At 48.9% G+C, this 14,787-nt stretch overlaps 2 protein-coding genes across 4 annotated transcripts; one reads left to right on the forward strand and one right to left on the reverse strand.

The window, feature by feature from the left end:
- The first annotated feature begins 279 nt into the window (after nt 1-279).
- OVOL3 (ovo like zinc finger 3) lies at nt 280-3,344 on the forward strand. 2 transcript variants are annotated; one of them, XM_081335443.1, is made up of 4 exons: nt 280-877; nt 1,547-1,683; nt 2,203-2,386; nt 2,921-3,344. In XM_081335443.1, the coding sequence occupies exons 1-4, from the start codon at nt 775-777 to the stop codon at nt 3,274-3,276; spliced, it is 780 nt and encodes a 259-aa protein (XP_081191569.1). In that variant the 5' UTR covers nt 280-774; the 3' UTR covers nt 3,277-3,344. The 2 variants fall into 2 exon arrangements, with proteins under 2 accessions (XP_081191569.1, XP_081191570.1); XM_081335444.1 differs by having other exon boundaries at nt 2,224-2,386.
- POLR2I (RNA polymerase II subunit I) lies at nt 3,276-7,094 on the reverse strand. Of its 2 annotated transcripts, none has more exons than XM_081335445.1 (6): nt 6,984-7,094; nt 6,759-6,813; nt 6,033-6,106; nt 5,089-5,163; nt 4,299-4,350; nt 3,276-3,457 (listed from the first exon to the last, which is right to left on the reverse strand). In XM_081335445.1, the coding sequence occupies exons 1-6, from the start codon at nt 7,040-7,042 to the stop codon at nt 3,395-3,397; spliced, it is 378 nt and encodes a 125-aa protein (XP_081191571.1). In that variant the 5' UTR covers nt 7,043-7,094; the 3' UTR covers nt 3,276-3,394. The 2 variants fall into 2 exon arrangements, with proteins under 2 accessions (XP_081191571.1, XP_081191572.1); XM_081335446.1 differs by having other exon boundaries at nt 3,323-3,457; nt 4,269-4,350.
- Between the last annotated feature and the right edge of the window lie 7,693 nt (nt 7,095-14,787).

Consider the following 14,787-nt stretch of genomic DNA (forward strand, 5'->3'; position numbering starts at 1 on the left):
GTTCAGATTCTGTTGCTGCTTTTGAAGATAAGATGTTTTTCTCATCCTGGTGGTAACCAGAGATGGATAACTGACCTTAACTCTGCTCTCCAGAGTTAAATTGCAAGATTTGCATAGATTGAATGCAAGCAGTTGTAGATCTGTAAATTAGAACCAGCCAATATGCAAAAGAGATGCAATGGGATGACCCCCCACCCCCAATTTAGATGCAAATTGTCGGGATATCTAGAGTTGCTCTTTTAAATAGCCCACCCACAGAATCATTCCAGTTCATCGGAATGGTGTTGAGATTTTGCACTTTGCTGGATGATAGACAATCGATGTGGTCACTTCGGAAGTGACCTTCCTATTCTTGCCGGGAGCTGGGGTGGGGGTTAGAGGCAGGAATTGGGGCCCATGGTTTGGAAAGAAAGAAGCAACGGTTTGCATTTTTAATTTTTTTTAGGGTATATTGATAATTCTGGCTCTTCAAATTGTTTGAAATTATAGGTCAGACTTTTATTGGGAAACAAGTTCAAATTGTAGACTTGCTAAGTGTGGGGGTTGGACTAGAAGACCTCCAAGGTCCCTTCCAACTCTTTTACAAGAAGAAATAAGTTGATATGGAAGAAACTCTAGGAACAGGGGTGAACACCATAAAAGATATTTTCTTCTTCTTGGACATGAAGTGTCTACTTTGAGGACCTTCCATTGTTGGTCATCACCACCGTGTTCAATGTGTTGGTCCCTCTGAACGTTGATCCTGGGAAACCCAAACCTGGCATCTGAGCAGCCATGCCGAAGTCCTTTCTGATAAAACGTCGTAACTTGGCACAGCTAAGAAGACGGAACTGGGGTGAACTCTCTGACCAGCTCAGGGGAGATTTATACGTCCCAGGTAGGTGAAGCTCTTGAATGGCATCTTTCCGGGCAGTGACTATTATGGTCATGTTGGCTGGGGATCACGGGAATGAGGGACTCCCACATCTGGAGGGCGCCCAGATGGGGAAGAACTGCCACGGGAGAGAGGGAGAGGCGCAAGAGACAAAGTGATCCCACTCTCTGGCTGTCAGGTTTCCATATCTCTCTTCCTAGCATATTCCTGGAGATGGCCGAGTCCCCCACAGGTAGTCCTTGACTTACGACCACAATGGAGCCCAAAGGTTCCGCCAAGTCAGACATTTTTTCAGTGTGTTGCGCCCCATTTTACGAGCTTCCTTGCTGCATTTGTTAAGTGAATCACTGCAGTTGATAAGTGAGTGACATGGTTGTTAAGCCTGGCTAGCTTCCCCCATTGATTTTGCTTGTCAGAAGGTTGCAGAAGGGGATCACGTGATCCCGGGACACAGCAACCGTCAGAAATATGAAGCAATTGTTAAGCATCCGAATTCTGATCACATGATCATGGGGATGCCGCAAAGATTGTAACCGATAAACAGTCCTAAGCCACTTTTTTTGGCGCCATTGTAACTTCGGTCACTAAACGACCTGTTGTCATTTCAGCACTTCCTGTACTTGCAAAAGTCACTAAAAATAATATCCTTGTTGCTTGTCTTGATCTCTGAAGAGACCAGAGTTGCCCTCGCCAACCCCGCACTGCTCAGCATCAGCAGCAAGTGGGACGGAGGAGATGCCCGCCGCCTTCCCCAAAGCCCGCTCTATTCGCACCCCCCTGCCGCGGAGAAGCCGCCTCCGTGCAACCAGGTAAGGGGCAGTTTGGGATAAACCCCCCCCCCCACTCCCCCAGGAAAACTGGATTCGGGACCTCAGCATTCTGAACAAGCCGGCTTGGCCTGATGGGGGGATGGGTTGGGTTTTTATTGTTCTTAATATTTGTATTTACTGTTTTTACCTTGGGCATTATGTTTAATTCCTTTTAACTTTTGTATTTTTGTATTTTTGTACATTTGCCCTGTTCACCGCCCTGAGTCCTTCGGGAGAAGGGCGGTATATAAATAAAATTATTATTATTATTATTAATCTTCATAACCAAGGCTGAGTGTCTTGAGACTGCCTGCGTTTGATTTTGCCTTCTTTTCCCCTTTCTCAAATTGATTTTGGTAATTGTATTATCTTTTTATCCTGGTTGCCCAGAATTCTTTTGGTAGATGGGGGGATATTTGGAGAGGGAGGGGGAGGTTGTCCCCCCATCTACCACACTACCTTCCTCCCTCCCTTCATTATTCCTTCCTTCCTTCCACTATTCATTCCTCCCTCCCTCAGGGCAGGGGTCTCCCCACCCAGGCAGACTTCCAGTGCTCCGTCTGCAGCAAACGCTTCCCGCTGCAGCGCATGCTGAACCGCCACCGCAAGAGCCACAGCCCTGTCAAGAAGCACCCGTGCAGCTACTGCAGCAAAGGCTTCAACGACACCTTTGACCTCAAGAGGCACCTGAGGACGCACACAGGTGAGGGCCGGCAGGCAAGGGGAAGCAGGGAGGGAAAGGGATTCATCTCTGCTACAGCAAGTCCTCGACTTACAACCGTTCATTTAGCCATCGTCCCAAGTTACAGGGGCACTAGAAAAAGTGGTTCGTAACTGGGGCTCACCCTTAGGATTGTGGCCGATCCACAACCGGGAGCACAATTTCCATTGCTAAGCAAGGCCGTTGTTAAGTGAGCTGTGCCTGACTTCACAACCTTTTTTGACTATCGTTGTTAAGCGAATCACTGCAGTTAAGTGGTCATTCACTTTGCTTGTTGGAAGTTGGTGGGGAAGGTTGTAAATGGCAATCATGTGACCTTACGACACTTCAACCGTCAGAAATCCACGCCAGTTGCCAAAGGCCCAAATTTGGACCATGCGACTTTGGGGAAGGCTGTTATCAGTTGTAAAAGCAAGTCATAAGCCCCTTTCTTCAGTGCCGTTATAATTTTGAACGGTCACTAAACGAACGGTCAAGTCGAGGACCTTTGCCAACTCCCTGTTTGGCTGCCTGCAGGCATCCGCCCGTACCGCTGCTGCCTCTGCGGCGACAAGGGCTTCACACAGCGCTGCTCTCTGGAGTCACACCTGAGGAAGATCCACCGCCTCCCCCAGACCTACGGCTACCGGGAGCGCCGGGCCAAACTCTTTGTCTGCGAGGGGTGCGGCTTCACCTGCAGCACCAGCGACGAATACCACAGGCACACCTGCCAGGGGCTTCCGCCCGTGCCTCCCTGGGAGACAACAACTTCCCCAAACCGGGGGCAGCTGGTTTTCGGGGTCAGTTGCACCTTCTGCCGAGACAGAAGCCTAAATCAGAAACAATATCACTCTGCTGAGGCCCCCCACGCACGAGGCTGGAGTCTTCTGTAAAAAATAAATCATTTATTAGAGCAAAGGACAATTCAGACAAGCTGAACGGATAAATAGCGGAGAATCGCAGGGGGGAAGTCATCTGTGGCCGGGAGACAGGAAGAGGCCTGGCAGGGTTTCATTCTGTCCAACGGTGACCGCAGTGGGGGGCTGTGCAGACATAGTAGAGGCGCATGGCATCCTGGGAAAGAAACGGGGGGGGGGAGGCAGACATGATTTTGTGATTCCAGACGTCACTTCTGGCAGACGGTCCCTTGGGAAAGCAGAGAAGCAAAGGGCCTCTCCAGATCTCCAGCGGGCTGCTAAATCAACTCTTTCTGACCTGGTGTTCTCTAGACGAGTTGGGGTTCAGCCCTTTCGCCCACAAGGGTCCCAGAGGGGGAGGTTGAGGCTGAAACCCCCAGGAAGGGCCTCATTAGCAAAACCTGAAAATCTGCATTCCCAAACCCTGGAAAGTTTGGTCTACAGGTTAAGGCATCAGGTGAGTTCTAGTCTCACCTTAGTATGAAAGCTGGCTGGCTGACTTTGGACAAATCGCCAGGAGACAATAAGCTCTAGTCCTGCTTTAGGCATGAAAGCCAGTTGGGTGACCCTGGGCCAATCATCAGGAAGTTGGGAGTTCTAGTCCCCCATGAAAGCTGGCTGGGTGACCGGGCCAGTCCCTCTTTCTCTCGGGCGCAACCCACCTCACGGGATTCTTGTTGTGGGGGAAATAGGAGGAAGGTGTATGGGATATGTTTGCCAGCTTGAGCTATTTGTAAAGATGATAAAAGCAAGGAAACAAATAAACATCTCTGTTCAGAGCCCAGGCTGAATGATTTTCACTCCTATAATATCAACCGGAAACACAGTCAGACTCCTGGGCAGGCCATGCTGGGCTCCAAAGACATCCAGGCTTGTGACTACAAGCCACCTTTGGGCAGCAAAGGCCTATCATCCCTCAGGGCATTTCAGAGGGATGTCACCCTAAGGTGATCTACCTAACCACTCACCTACCCCACGTTCCAAAGCCATTTCCTCACCTCAGCCCTCGCGCTGTGAGACTGGAAAAAGACGGCTTCTTTGTGGCCACACCTGGAAGGCAAAGCCAGGCATCAAACATGGTAAGAGAAATTGTGCACAACGTGGCTGGCAGAATTCTTTCCAGCCACTTTACTAACCTTTGCGCACATGCACAGACAACTCAGGCAGGCTGCAAACCACTGCAGTGGGTCTCCTGGCCAGGAGGGCTGGGGACTGAATTGCATTATAACTTACTCTCCAGCCCCACCTATTTGTACTGGCCTCTCTTCTCCAGAGTCCAGCCTATTTCCAAATCTGATTTTTTTTCTGCCAGAGATTTTTAACCACACTCCAAATTTGGTCCTCTGTGCTGGTTGCAAAGCTTTTTTTTTTTTTGAGGCTCGGGCAGAGAGACAAGACAGGGTTGTGGCCCCTTAGCCTGGCTCCTTCCCACCATCTCTTTAGAATAGGGATCCCCAACTCCCGGTCCGTGGACCAGTACCGGTCCACGACATTCCAGCAACCAGTCTGCACAAATAAGGAAAGACCCATCCACAGGATGCAGGCAGCACACAAAACCACACACCCTCCAGTCCACAGAAAAACGTCTCTCCATGTAACCAGTCCCTGGGGCCCAAAAGATTGGGATACAAAGTAAGGATAAAATCTCCTGGAAAGCGTCCAAATTCTGCTCACTTTCAAGTTTTAGAACAGTGTTTCTCGATCTTGGCAACTTTAAGAAGTGTGGATTTCATTTCCCAGAATTCCCCAGCCAGCCTGGTTATTTAAGCTAAAGCAACAAGTACTCACTTCTGACAGGGGTGATCCTCAGTCCGGGGCAAAGTGGGATCCTGAGAGACATCAGCGATGATCTGTGTTAATTCGCTAAAAACAAAAGGTTAGATTTATTTATTTAACCTGGGTGGTTTGGTTCACAACAAATAAAATCAATCCAAGAATAGCAAATACAATCAGTTCCCAACTTACAGCCACAGTTCAGGCCAAAATTTCTACTGCTAAGAAGGCAGCTGTTAAGTGACATTTGCCCCATTTTACGACTTTCCTTGCCATAGTACTTAAGTGAATCTCCGCAGTTTTTAAGTGAGTCACACGGTTGTTAAGTGAATCTGGCTTCCCCATTGACTTTGCTTGTCAGAAGGTCGCAAAAGGATCTGAATTTTGATCATGTGACTGTGCAGATGCTGCAACGGTCATAAATGTGAAAAACAGTCACTTTTCAGTGTTTTTAGAACCACTAAAGGAATGGTTCTAAGTTTAAAAGTACCTGTACTATAAAATAAATATAAAAACACATAGCAGCCAGGCACAACTTAATCCATCGCCCATGCAATCAGAAACGGGCTCTTGCCCAAAGGTCCCAGGCTCAACCACAAAGCCAATCTCGGAGGAAGATGCTCCAAAGGGCGGGTGCCACCATAGGTAAGGGTCTCCTTCCAGGCCTTGCCAACCCACACTTCTTAGATGAGGGTACCCACCACATGCCCTCTGTGCCCGATCAGATAGCAGGAGTACCAACAACTGGGCAGAAACGGTCCCAGTGTTAAGCCGCAAAAGGTTTTGAGGATAACGCCCAGCAAGCTGGGTAAGGCCCAGTCTCACCACTTACAAGAATAGACCAAAGCCTATGAGGGTAGCCCACCACTGTCCCCCTCAATTTGAGGTGGCAGGGAGGGGCTCCTCCCCAAACTTGCCCCCAAGTGAGCCATCTTTTTCCGTGGTCCTCAGGGACTTACTCCACTTCGTGGGTGATCTTGTTGACGTAGATGCAGCTGTTGTCAGCTTCCTGCTGGTAGTCGCAGTTCCGGCACTGGAGAGAGAAAGGAGGAGGAAGAGAGTAGGGGGAAAAAAAGGGTAAGACCTGGATGTCCCCCTCCCCACAAAGTGTCCGGGACGGAGGGCCAGGCAGGGTTGATGGCACTTTGGAGGCCTTGGGTCCAAACACTTCCATGGAGAAATGAGTAAGTCAGACTCCCACGCTCTGCAGCAGGAGGGCAGGAGCCCATGCACCAGCCTGCTTTAAGGTCCAGAATAGCATTTCTCAATATGGGCCATTTTAAGATATCTGGACATCTTAATTCTCCAGCCAGCCTGGAGAATTCTGGGAGTTATAGTCCACCGATCTTCAGATTCGTTGGAATTCTGGCTGGGGAATACTGGGAACCTAAAAGTGGCCAGGTTTGAGAAAGGGGTCCAGGCAAAGTGTCTCAGACTGGGGCTAGAGGGGCTGAGACACCCAATTTTCAGGCCCATCCCAGGTTTTCAGGGAAACTGGATTTCCATCTCGCCTTGCCCTTCCAATGGCTTCTAACACATCCAGCCCCTTCCGTTTCTGAGGGCCTCTCAACCTTGGCACTGAAAATTCTGAGCTCCCAGAATCCCCCAGCGAGCCAGCACGTGCCCCCACAGAGCGGAGCATGCTGGGAGATCAAATCCTCCCGTGCAGGCCCCCTCCCACTTACCGCGTAGAGCAGGATCCGGTTCTCCTTGTCCTCCTTCGGGTACAGCATGTTGTTGCTGGGCGAGAGGGAGCAAAAGACAGTGAGGCTTTTCTAAAAACAGGCCCGGATAGCGCGACGGGGAGGGGAGGATGGGAGATACGGTTCAACGCCTCGCGGAGAAACTGGGGCGGACTACCGCTCCCATGCTGACGAGTCCGGGTCCTTCCCCACCCTCCGCCCGCTCACCATTCCTGGCAGAAGCGGATTCCCACGAAGCCCGGCTCGTAGGCCCCTTCCGACTCCATGGCAACCGCCCCGAGCGGTCTTCGGCACCTCTGCGCACGCGCCTACGGAGATCACGCCTGCGCAGTCTAGACTCGAGGTACGGCACCGCTTCGACTACGGGAGACCTCGAGGGTCGTGATTCTCCGAAGACGAACGGCTCAGAAGGAGGCGAGAGGGCCGGGATCCGGAGGGATGACGTCACCAGGAGTTATGTTCTCAGCTCGTTGACATCGTCTCTGGACGTCCCGTTCGCGTGACGTCATTCACAGAGTGCCCAAGGTGGAGATCCTCATTGCCAATGGAAAAACCTATCTCCCTTGAAAGACCCATAATGCTGGGCAAGGCGGAAGGAGAGGAGGCGGCTGTAGGAGCTGAAGAGCAGGACAAGAAGCAACGGATGGAAACTAGTCAAGGAGAGGCGCAACCTAGAACTAAGGAGAAACTTCCTGACCGTGAGAACAACTAACCAGCGGAACCACCTGCCTCCAGAGGTGGTGAATGCTCCAACATTGGAAGTTTTTAAGAAGAGACTGGACAGCCATTTGCCTGAAATGGTGTAGGGTTTCCTGCCTGAGTAGGGGGTTGGACTAGATGACCTCCAAGGTCCCTTCCAACGTGTTATTGTTGTTGTTGTTGTTGTTATTATTATTATTATCATCATCATCATCATCATCATCATTAAGAATCTTATCTCCCTTGGAGACCCATAATGCTGGGCAAAGTGGAAGGAGAAGAGGAGGAGGAAGGACTCAGAGTTGGCTGGGAAATTCTGGGAGTTGAAATCCGTCACCTCTCCAAGTGGCAAAGTTTGAGAAACGCTGGTCTGGGAGATCTGCTGATGAGCAGACTGTCTGAAGAAGATGGGGGACATGGTGTTCCTTCAGGAAGAATAGAATAGAATAGAATAGAATAGAATAGAATAGAATAGAATAGAATAGAATAGAATAGAATAGAATAGAATAGAATAGAATAGAATAACAAACTAGAATAGAATAAATAAGAATAGAATATGGAATAGAATAGAATAGAATAACAAACAAGAATACAATAGAATAACAAATAAGAATAGAATAGAATATAGAATAGAATAGAAACAGGGACTGCTGACCTCCTGTGGCCAGATAAATCCATGGCATCTGTTTCCTAAGGTACAGCAGAAAAGGTTACTGGATAGAGAGATATAAAGAGAAATCAAAAATAATTTTATGAAAAGTGAAAAAATAATTTCTGAATACACCAAAACCCCAAATCCTTACAAGTCCCCAGTGACTTTAGCGAAGACCAGAAGCACAAGGTGCCCAACAGGTCCAAGCTCCTCACTGCAGGATCACAAATATAGTTAAAAGTAGTTCCAAACACTTTATTGTTTAACACAAGCATCACATCTTCCAAGCATAACCCAGCTGCAACAGTTTGTACAATTCAAAACATAAAACAGTCCTAAAAATAAAGTACATAAAAATATCATCCAATATTTTAAGGTTAAAAAGTCACATTTTAATCATTGTAAAAGTTACAAAAGTAATGATACAATACCATGATGAAAGTTACAAAAGCAATGATACAATACCATGATGGGTTAAATAGTTCACTAATTTAAAATGACATTTCTGATAAAAAGGTGAGCTGTAAAAGAAACAACAGTTGTCATCAAAAGATTTCTCAAAGAAGAAAGAAAACGCAACTTCAGTGTTGAAATACATGAATATCACAACAGTTATCTGTTGGTGAAGAGATGGTGATAAGAACAGATACATAAAGGATACATAAAAACAGACAAAAGATAAAATATCTTGTGTACCATAAGCATCACAACTACTTAACAACAGTAAATCAGGAGTAAAACTCAGCTTTATTACAAAAAATACATGTCAAACAGAATGTTACCAAGTCTGAATCCCATTTACAGATATTTCAGAAACAAAAAATGTGTGTGACAGAAGAAATCAAAATTATTGAGGTGACAGCCACATATTGTGTGTCACAATATTTTACTTACACATTTTAAACAACAGCCAAGGATAAAATTATTTCCAGGCGGAAAAATAGAAATCTTTTATGAATCACTGGCCACACACTGGTCATTTAAAAGGGCCATTAAGGTTTGCTTTCTGGTTCTAAGAACCATTGCCACGGCTAAATTTACGCCAGGCAGAAAACTATAAAATCTATTACCAAGCAGTGGCCACACTGGTCATTTAAAGGGGCCAATGTGGTTAGCTTCCTGGTTCTAGGAACCATTGCCACGGCTAAATATACACCGGGCAGAAAACTATAAAATCTATCATCGATCAACAGCCACACCTAGGATTAAAAAGGGCCATTGAGGTTTTCTTTCTGGTTCTAAGAACCATTGCCACGGCTAAATTTACGCCCCGCAGAAAACTATAAAATCTATTATAAATCACCGGCACACCTACCATTAAAAAGGGCCAGTGAGATGTTTTCTGGTTCTAAGAACCAACATCATGCCTAAATTAAGCCAGGCAAGAAATCTACTTAGGGTTTCAATGGCCACATCTAGAATTAAAAAGGGCCACACAGATTTATTTTCCAGTTTGAGGATCTAATGTCTCACCATAGCAAAAAATCTAGTTATTAATTTATTGAGAAGGCAATACCCCATAACAAAGTTCGACACCAGATTTACTTTTGGTTCTAAGAGATCGGGCTGCTACTGACATTATATCTCAGGGTATGATAGTGGGAGGGAAGCGATCCAAAAGGATTCCCTTCCAGTTTGAGACTCAGCTGGGGATCCTCAGGGACTGGGAGAGGCTTCCAACTGGGGGCTGTTGACTCCTGCAGTGTGGTTCGCCCTGGCTGCTCACTCAGGGACCGAAAGGGTCTCCCGCCCAGTGTGAATCTCACAGAGTGTGTGCTCAGGGACCGAATGAGCCTGGGAGCCGACTGGCCGCCTTCTCATTCAGGGTGAGCGTCCCAGAGTGCTAACTCAGGGACTGAAAGACCCCCCTCTGGAGCGGAATGGGATGCTTATCCACGGACCCGTGGCCATGCCTCCTTCGCCCCCTGCCACTCACCTCAGCCCATTTACAGGAAACTTTCCTCCACCGCTGCCCTCCCCCAGCCAGCCACCACCACCAATGGGCCCCTGGCCCTCTGCCCTTTGGCCCGCCAATTCACCCGACACTCTTTGTCCCGAACCGTTGGCTGCAGGGATAAGTAGCCCCCAGCCAATCGGGTGGCAGGCCAAAGCCACGGTGCTGCGGGGGCAGCGTTCGATGACGGATCGCAGGGCCTGTGGGCTGAGGCTGCTCCCCCCCCAGGTTTTGGGGCCCTGCAGCTCTCTTGCCAGGACCAGAGGCAGGGGGAGTGTTGCAAGGGGTCACAGCCGCTGGGGCCATTGGGTTGGACAGTCAGGCAAGAGTGTGTTGGGGGGGACCAGGGAGGGAGTGGCGGGCGCCTCAAGGGGGTTTCATAAAGACACATTGGCTCACAACTCAAACAAAAGAGGGGAGGAGGGGGTGATGGGGGGTGACAGCGGGCTGGGGGTGCACACAGGCAAACAGCAAGGCCAGTGTGGCTTTTGCCCGTGCTTCCCTCCCAAGACGGTCGCAATTCCAGTAGCCCCCCAGCCCTTGCACATTGCCCCACTTCCCGCCCAAGACGGTCGCAATTCCAGCCACCCAGCCGTTGCACATTGCCCCACTTCCCGCCCAAGACGGTCGCAATTCCAGCCACCCAGCCCTTGCACATTGCCCCACTTCCCGCCCAAGACGGTCGCAGTTTCAGCCACCCAGCCCTTGCACATTGCCCCACTTCCCTCCCAAGACGGTCGCAGTTCCAGCCCCCCAGCCCTTGCACATTGCCTGCGCTTCCCTCCCAAGACGGTCGCAGTTCCAGCCCCCCAGCCCTTGCACATTGCCTGTGCTTCCCTCCCAAGACGGTCGCAGTTCCAGTAGCCCCCAGCCCTTGCACATTGCCCCACGTCCCTCCCAAGACGGTTGCAGTTCAAGCCACCCAGCCCTTGCACATTGCCCGCGCTTCCCTCCCAAGATGGTCGCAGTTCCAGCCACCCAACCCTTGCAAATTGCCCGCGCTTCCCTCCCAAGACGGTCGCAGTTCCAGTAGCCCCCCAGCCCTTGCACATTGCCCCACTTCCCTCCCAAGACAGTTGAACTTGCAGCAGCTACGCTGGCCTTGCTGTTCGCCTGTGTGCGCCCCCAGCCCGCCCACGCCCCCAGCCTTGTTCCTCCTCCCCACTTCAGTTTGAGTTGCGAGCCAATGTGTCTTTATGAAACCCCCTTGAGGCGCCCGCCCCTCCCTCCCTGGTCCCCCCACCACTTGCCTGACTGTCCCCCCCAATGGCCCCAGCGGCTGTGACCCCTTGCAACACTCCCCCTGCCTCTGGTCCTGGCAAGTGAGCTGCATGGCCCCAAAACCTGGGGAGCAGCCGCAGCCCACAGGCCCTGCGATTCCCCATTGCACGCTGCCCCCGCAGCACCGTGGCTTTGGCCTGCCGCCCGATTGGCTGGGGGCTACTTATCCCTGCAGCCAACGGCTCGGGACAAAGAGTGTCGGGTGAATTGGCGGGCCGAAGGGCAGAGGGCCAGGGGCCCATTGGTGGTGGTGGCTGGCTGGGGGAGGGCAGCGGTGGAGGAAAGTTTCCTGTAAATGGGCTGAGGTGAATGGCAGGGGGCGAAGGAGGCATGGCCACGGGTCCGTGGATAAGCATCCCATTCCGCTCCAGAGGGGGGTCTTTCAGTCCCTGAGTTAGCACTCTGGGACGCTCACCCTGAATGAGAAGGCGGCCAGTCGGCTCCCAGGCTCATTCGGTCCCTGAGCACAAACTCTGTGAGATTCACACTGGGCGGGAGACCCTTTTGGTCCCTGAGTGAGCAGCCAGGGCGAACCACACTGGAGGAGTCAACAGCCCCCGGTTGGAAGCCTCTCCCAGTCCCTGAGGATCCCCAGCTGAGTCTCAAACTGGAAGGGAATCCTTTTGGATTGCTTCCCTCCCACCATCATGCCCTGAGATATAATGTCAGTAGCCACCAGATCTCTTAGAACCAAAAGTCTCTTATAGTTTCAGCGATTCTTCTAAAAGTCAGTTGTGAGCTTTCTTGATGGAGATCGTATTCATTCTTGCATTCCATTCCTCCTTCTTCCATCGACGCTGCAGGCTGACGACTAAGTCTTCTGTCTTCTAAGGTGGTGCAGAGTACATGTCTTTGAGATAAAAAAAATGTAACATTACTTCAGCTGCCATTGGACATTTAGTCCTAAGAATGCACAGTACACAGTGATTACTATTCCCTCAGTTGCAGGTGTCACTTACCTAGGAAGGGCCATCAAGTAGTGGAAGACCATCCACCTCCCTCCATATCCCAAAACTTTGAAGAATACGAGACTCGCCTAAACTTACCTCACAGCGTAGGAGGCCACATCACAGCCAAAGGCTAACAGGGCTTGAGCTGGAGACATTTTCACGCTCTCTTCTTTCTTCTTTTGCTTTAGTTTCTTCTTCAGTCGTGCCCAGCAAGTCTTGTCTCTTTCGAGGAACCTTTGGCAGCAGGTGTGCAATTCTTCCTCCCCTGAACCTCAAAGACTCAAAAACTACAATATCTTCTATAGATCAACGGACAGACCTAGCATTAAAAAAGGGCCGTTGAGGTTTTTTTCCTGGTTCTAGGAACCATTGCCACGGCTAAATTTACACCAGGCAGAAAACTATAAAATCTGTTACTAAGCAAGGGCCAATGAGGTTTTCCTTTTGGTTCTAAGAACCATTGCCATGGCTAAATTTACACCAGGCAGAAAACTATAAAATCTATAATCCATCAACAGCCACGCCTAGGATGAAAAAAAGCCATTGAGGTTGTTTTTTTGGTTCTAATAACCACTGCCATGGCTTAATTTACAGCAGGCAAGAATAGTATAAAACCTATGATCTAAAGGTCAGTTGGAGGAGCCTTGGTGGAGCAATGGGCTAATGCCTCCTTAAGTAACACCAGCTGCCTGCAATTAGTGCAGGTTCACATCTCACCAGGCTCAAGGTTGACTCAGCCTTCCATCCTTTCGAGGTAGGTAAAATGAGGACCCAGATTGTTGGGGGCAATAAGCTGACTTTGTAATAATGCCGCTTGGGGGGGGGGGCGAAAGCCCTAATAAGCAGGCATATACATAGAATGAAGGCTATTGCCAAGCACATTGATTTGTGCTTCTTAGATTGTAAGCCACCCTGAGTCTTCGGAGAAGGGCGGGATATAAATGGGATTAAAAATAAATAAATAAAAAGTTGTGATTAACCTGGTGAAGTAGCATTCTTGATGGAGATCATACTCATTCTTGCATTCCATTCCTCCTTCTTCCATCGATGATGCAGGCTGACGACTAAGTCTTCTGTCTTCTAAGGTGGTGTAGAGTACATGTCTTTGAGATAAAAAAAACCCTAACATTACTTCAGTTGCCATTGGAGTTTTACTCCTAAGAATGCACAGTACCCACTGCTTACTATTACCTCAGACACAGGTGCTATACTTACTTATCTAGGCATAAGGGACCATCAAGTAGTGGAAGACCATCCACCTCCTTCCATATCCCAAAACTTTGAAGAATACGAGACTCGGCTAAACTTACCTCACAGCGTAGGAGGCCACATCACAGCCAAAGGCTAACAGGGCTTGAGCTGGAGACATTTTCACGCTCTCTTCTTTCTTCTTTTGCTTTAGTTTTTTCTTCAGTCGTGCCCAGCAAGTCTTGTCTCTTTCGAGGAACCTTTGGCAGCAGGTGTGCAATTCTTCCTCCGCTCAGTCTGCAAAGCTAGAAAACCCTAACCTCTCTTATAGATCAACAGCCACAGCTAACATTAAAAAGGGCCGTTGAGGTTTTGTTTCGGGTTCTAAAAACCATTGCCATGGCAAGAAAACTATACCGCAATCAAGGAACGGTCAAAGAAGCTAACAACATATAGTGCAACAAAGAACCACCAAGACTATTTTCAACAACACTGAAAGAAGCCAAACATAAACTGACAGCAAACCAGACTCCCTTCTACTAGCACTGACGATGTTCCCTAGTTTGCTAATGAAACGTCTACAAGAAAACCGCCAAGCTCAGAGAGCACCAAGGACGCCTCATTTGAACTGTGAGTACTACATAGTCTCCTTTGTTCATTGCAATAAATACCATCATCACGTTTACTTTCGTTTCTAAGAATTAAACCATCTGTCTTACTGTTGATGTCTTCTTCTTCGTCTACAGGTCAGTTTGGATTCATGCCTTTGAGATAAAAAATCAACGTTACTTCAGCTGCCACTGGAGTTTTACTCCTAAGAATGCAGAGTAAACACTGCTTACTATAACCTCAGAGACAGGTGCTATACTTACTTATCTAGGCAAAAGGGACCATCATGTAGTGGAAGACCATCCACCTCCCTCCAAATCGCAAAACTTTGAAGAATACGAGACTCGGCTAAACTTACCTCACAGCGTAGGAGGCCACATCACAGCCGAAGGCTAACAGGGCTTGAGCTGGAGACATTTTCATGCTCTCTTCTTTCTTTTTTCTTCTTTTGTTTCTTCCTCTGCCGTGCCCAGCAAGTCTTGTCTCTTTCGAGGAACTTTTGGCAGCAGGTGTGCCATTGTTCCTCCCCTCAACCTCAAAGGCTCAAAAAATGACAATATCTTCTTTAGATCAACAGACACAACTTGGATTAAAAAGGGCCATTAAGGTTTGCTTTCTGGTTCTAAGAACCATTGCCAGGGCTAAATTTACGCCAGGCAGAAAACTATAAAATCTATT

The sequence above is a fragment of the Vipera berus genome (genome assembly GCF_964194415.1).
Source record: "Vipera berus genome assembly, chromosome: 9".
Taxonomy (NCBI): domain Eukaryota; kingdom Metazoa; phylum Chordata; class Lepidosauria; order Squamata; family Viperidae; genus Vipera; species Vipera berus.

Excerpts from the sequence above, each read along its gene's own strand:
- OVOL3 (XM_081335443.1), top strand. The coding sequence starts at position 775 with ATGCCGAAGTCCTTTCTGATAAAACGTCGTAACTTGGCACAGCTAAGA. Across the intron at positions 878-1,546 it reads GGGAGATTTATACGTCCCAG|AGACCAGAGTTGCCCTCGCC; the intron begins GTAGGTGAAGCT and ends TGATCTCTGAAG. Across the intron at positions 1,684-2,202 it reads AGCCGCCTCCGTGCAACCAG|GGCAGGGGTCTCCCCACCCA; the intron begins GTAAGGGGCAGT and ends TCCCTCCCTCAG.
- POLR2I (XM_081335445.1), bottom strand. The coding sequence starts at position 7,042 with ATGGAGTCGGAAGGGGCCTACGAGCCGGGCTTCGTGGGAATCCGCTTC. Across the intron at positions 6,814-6,983 it reads ATCCGCTTCTGCCAGGAATG|CAACAACATGCTGTACCCGA; the intron begins GTGAGCGGGCGG and ends CCTCTCGCCCAG. Across the intron at positions 6,107-6,758 it reads ACCGGATCCTGCTCTACGCG|TGCCGGAACTGCGACTACCA; the intron begins GTAAGTGGGAGG and ends TTCTCTCTCCAG.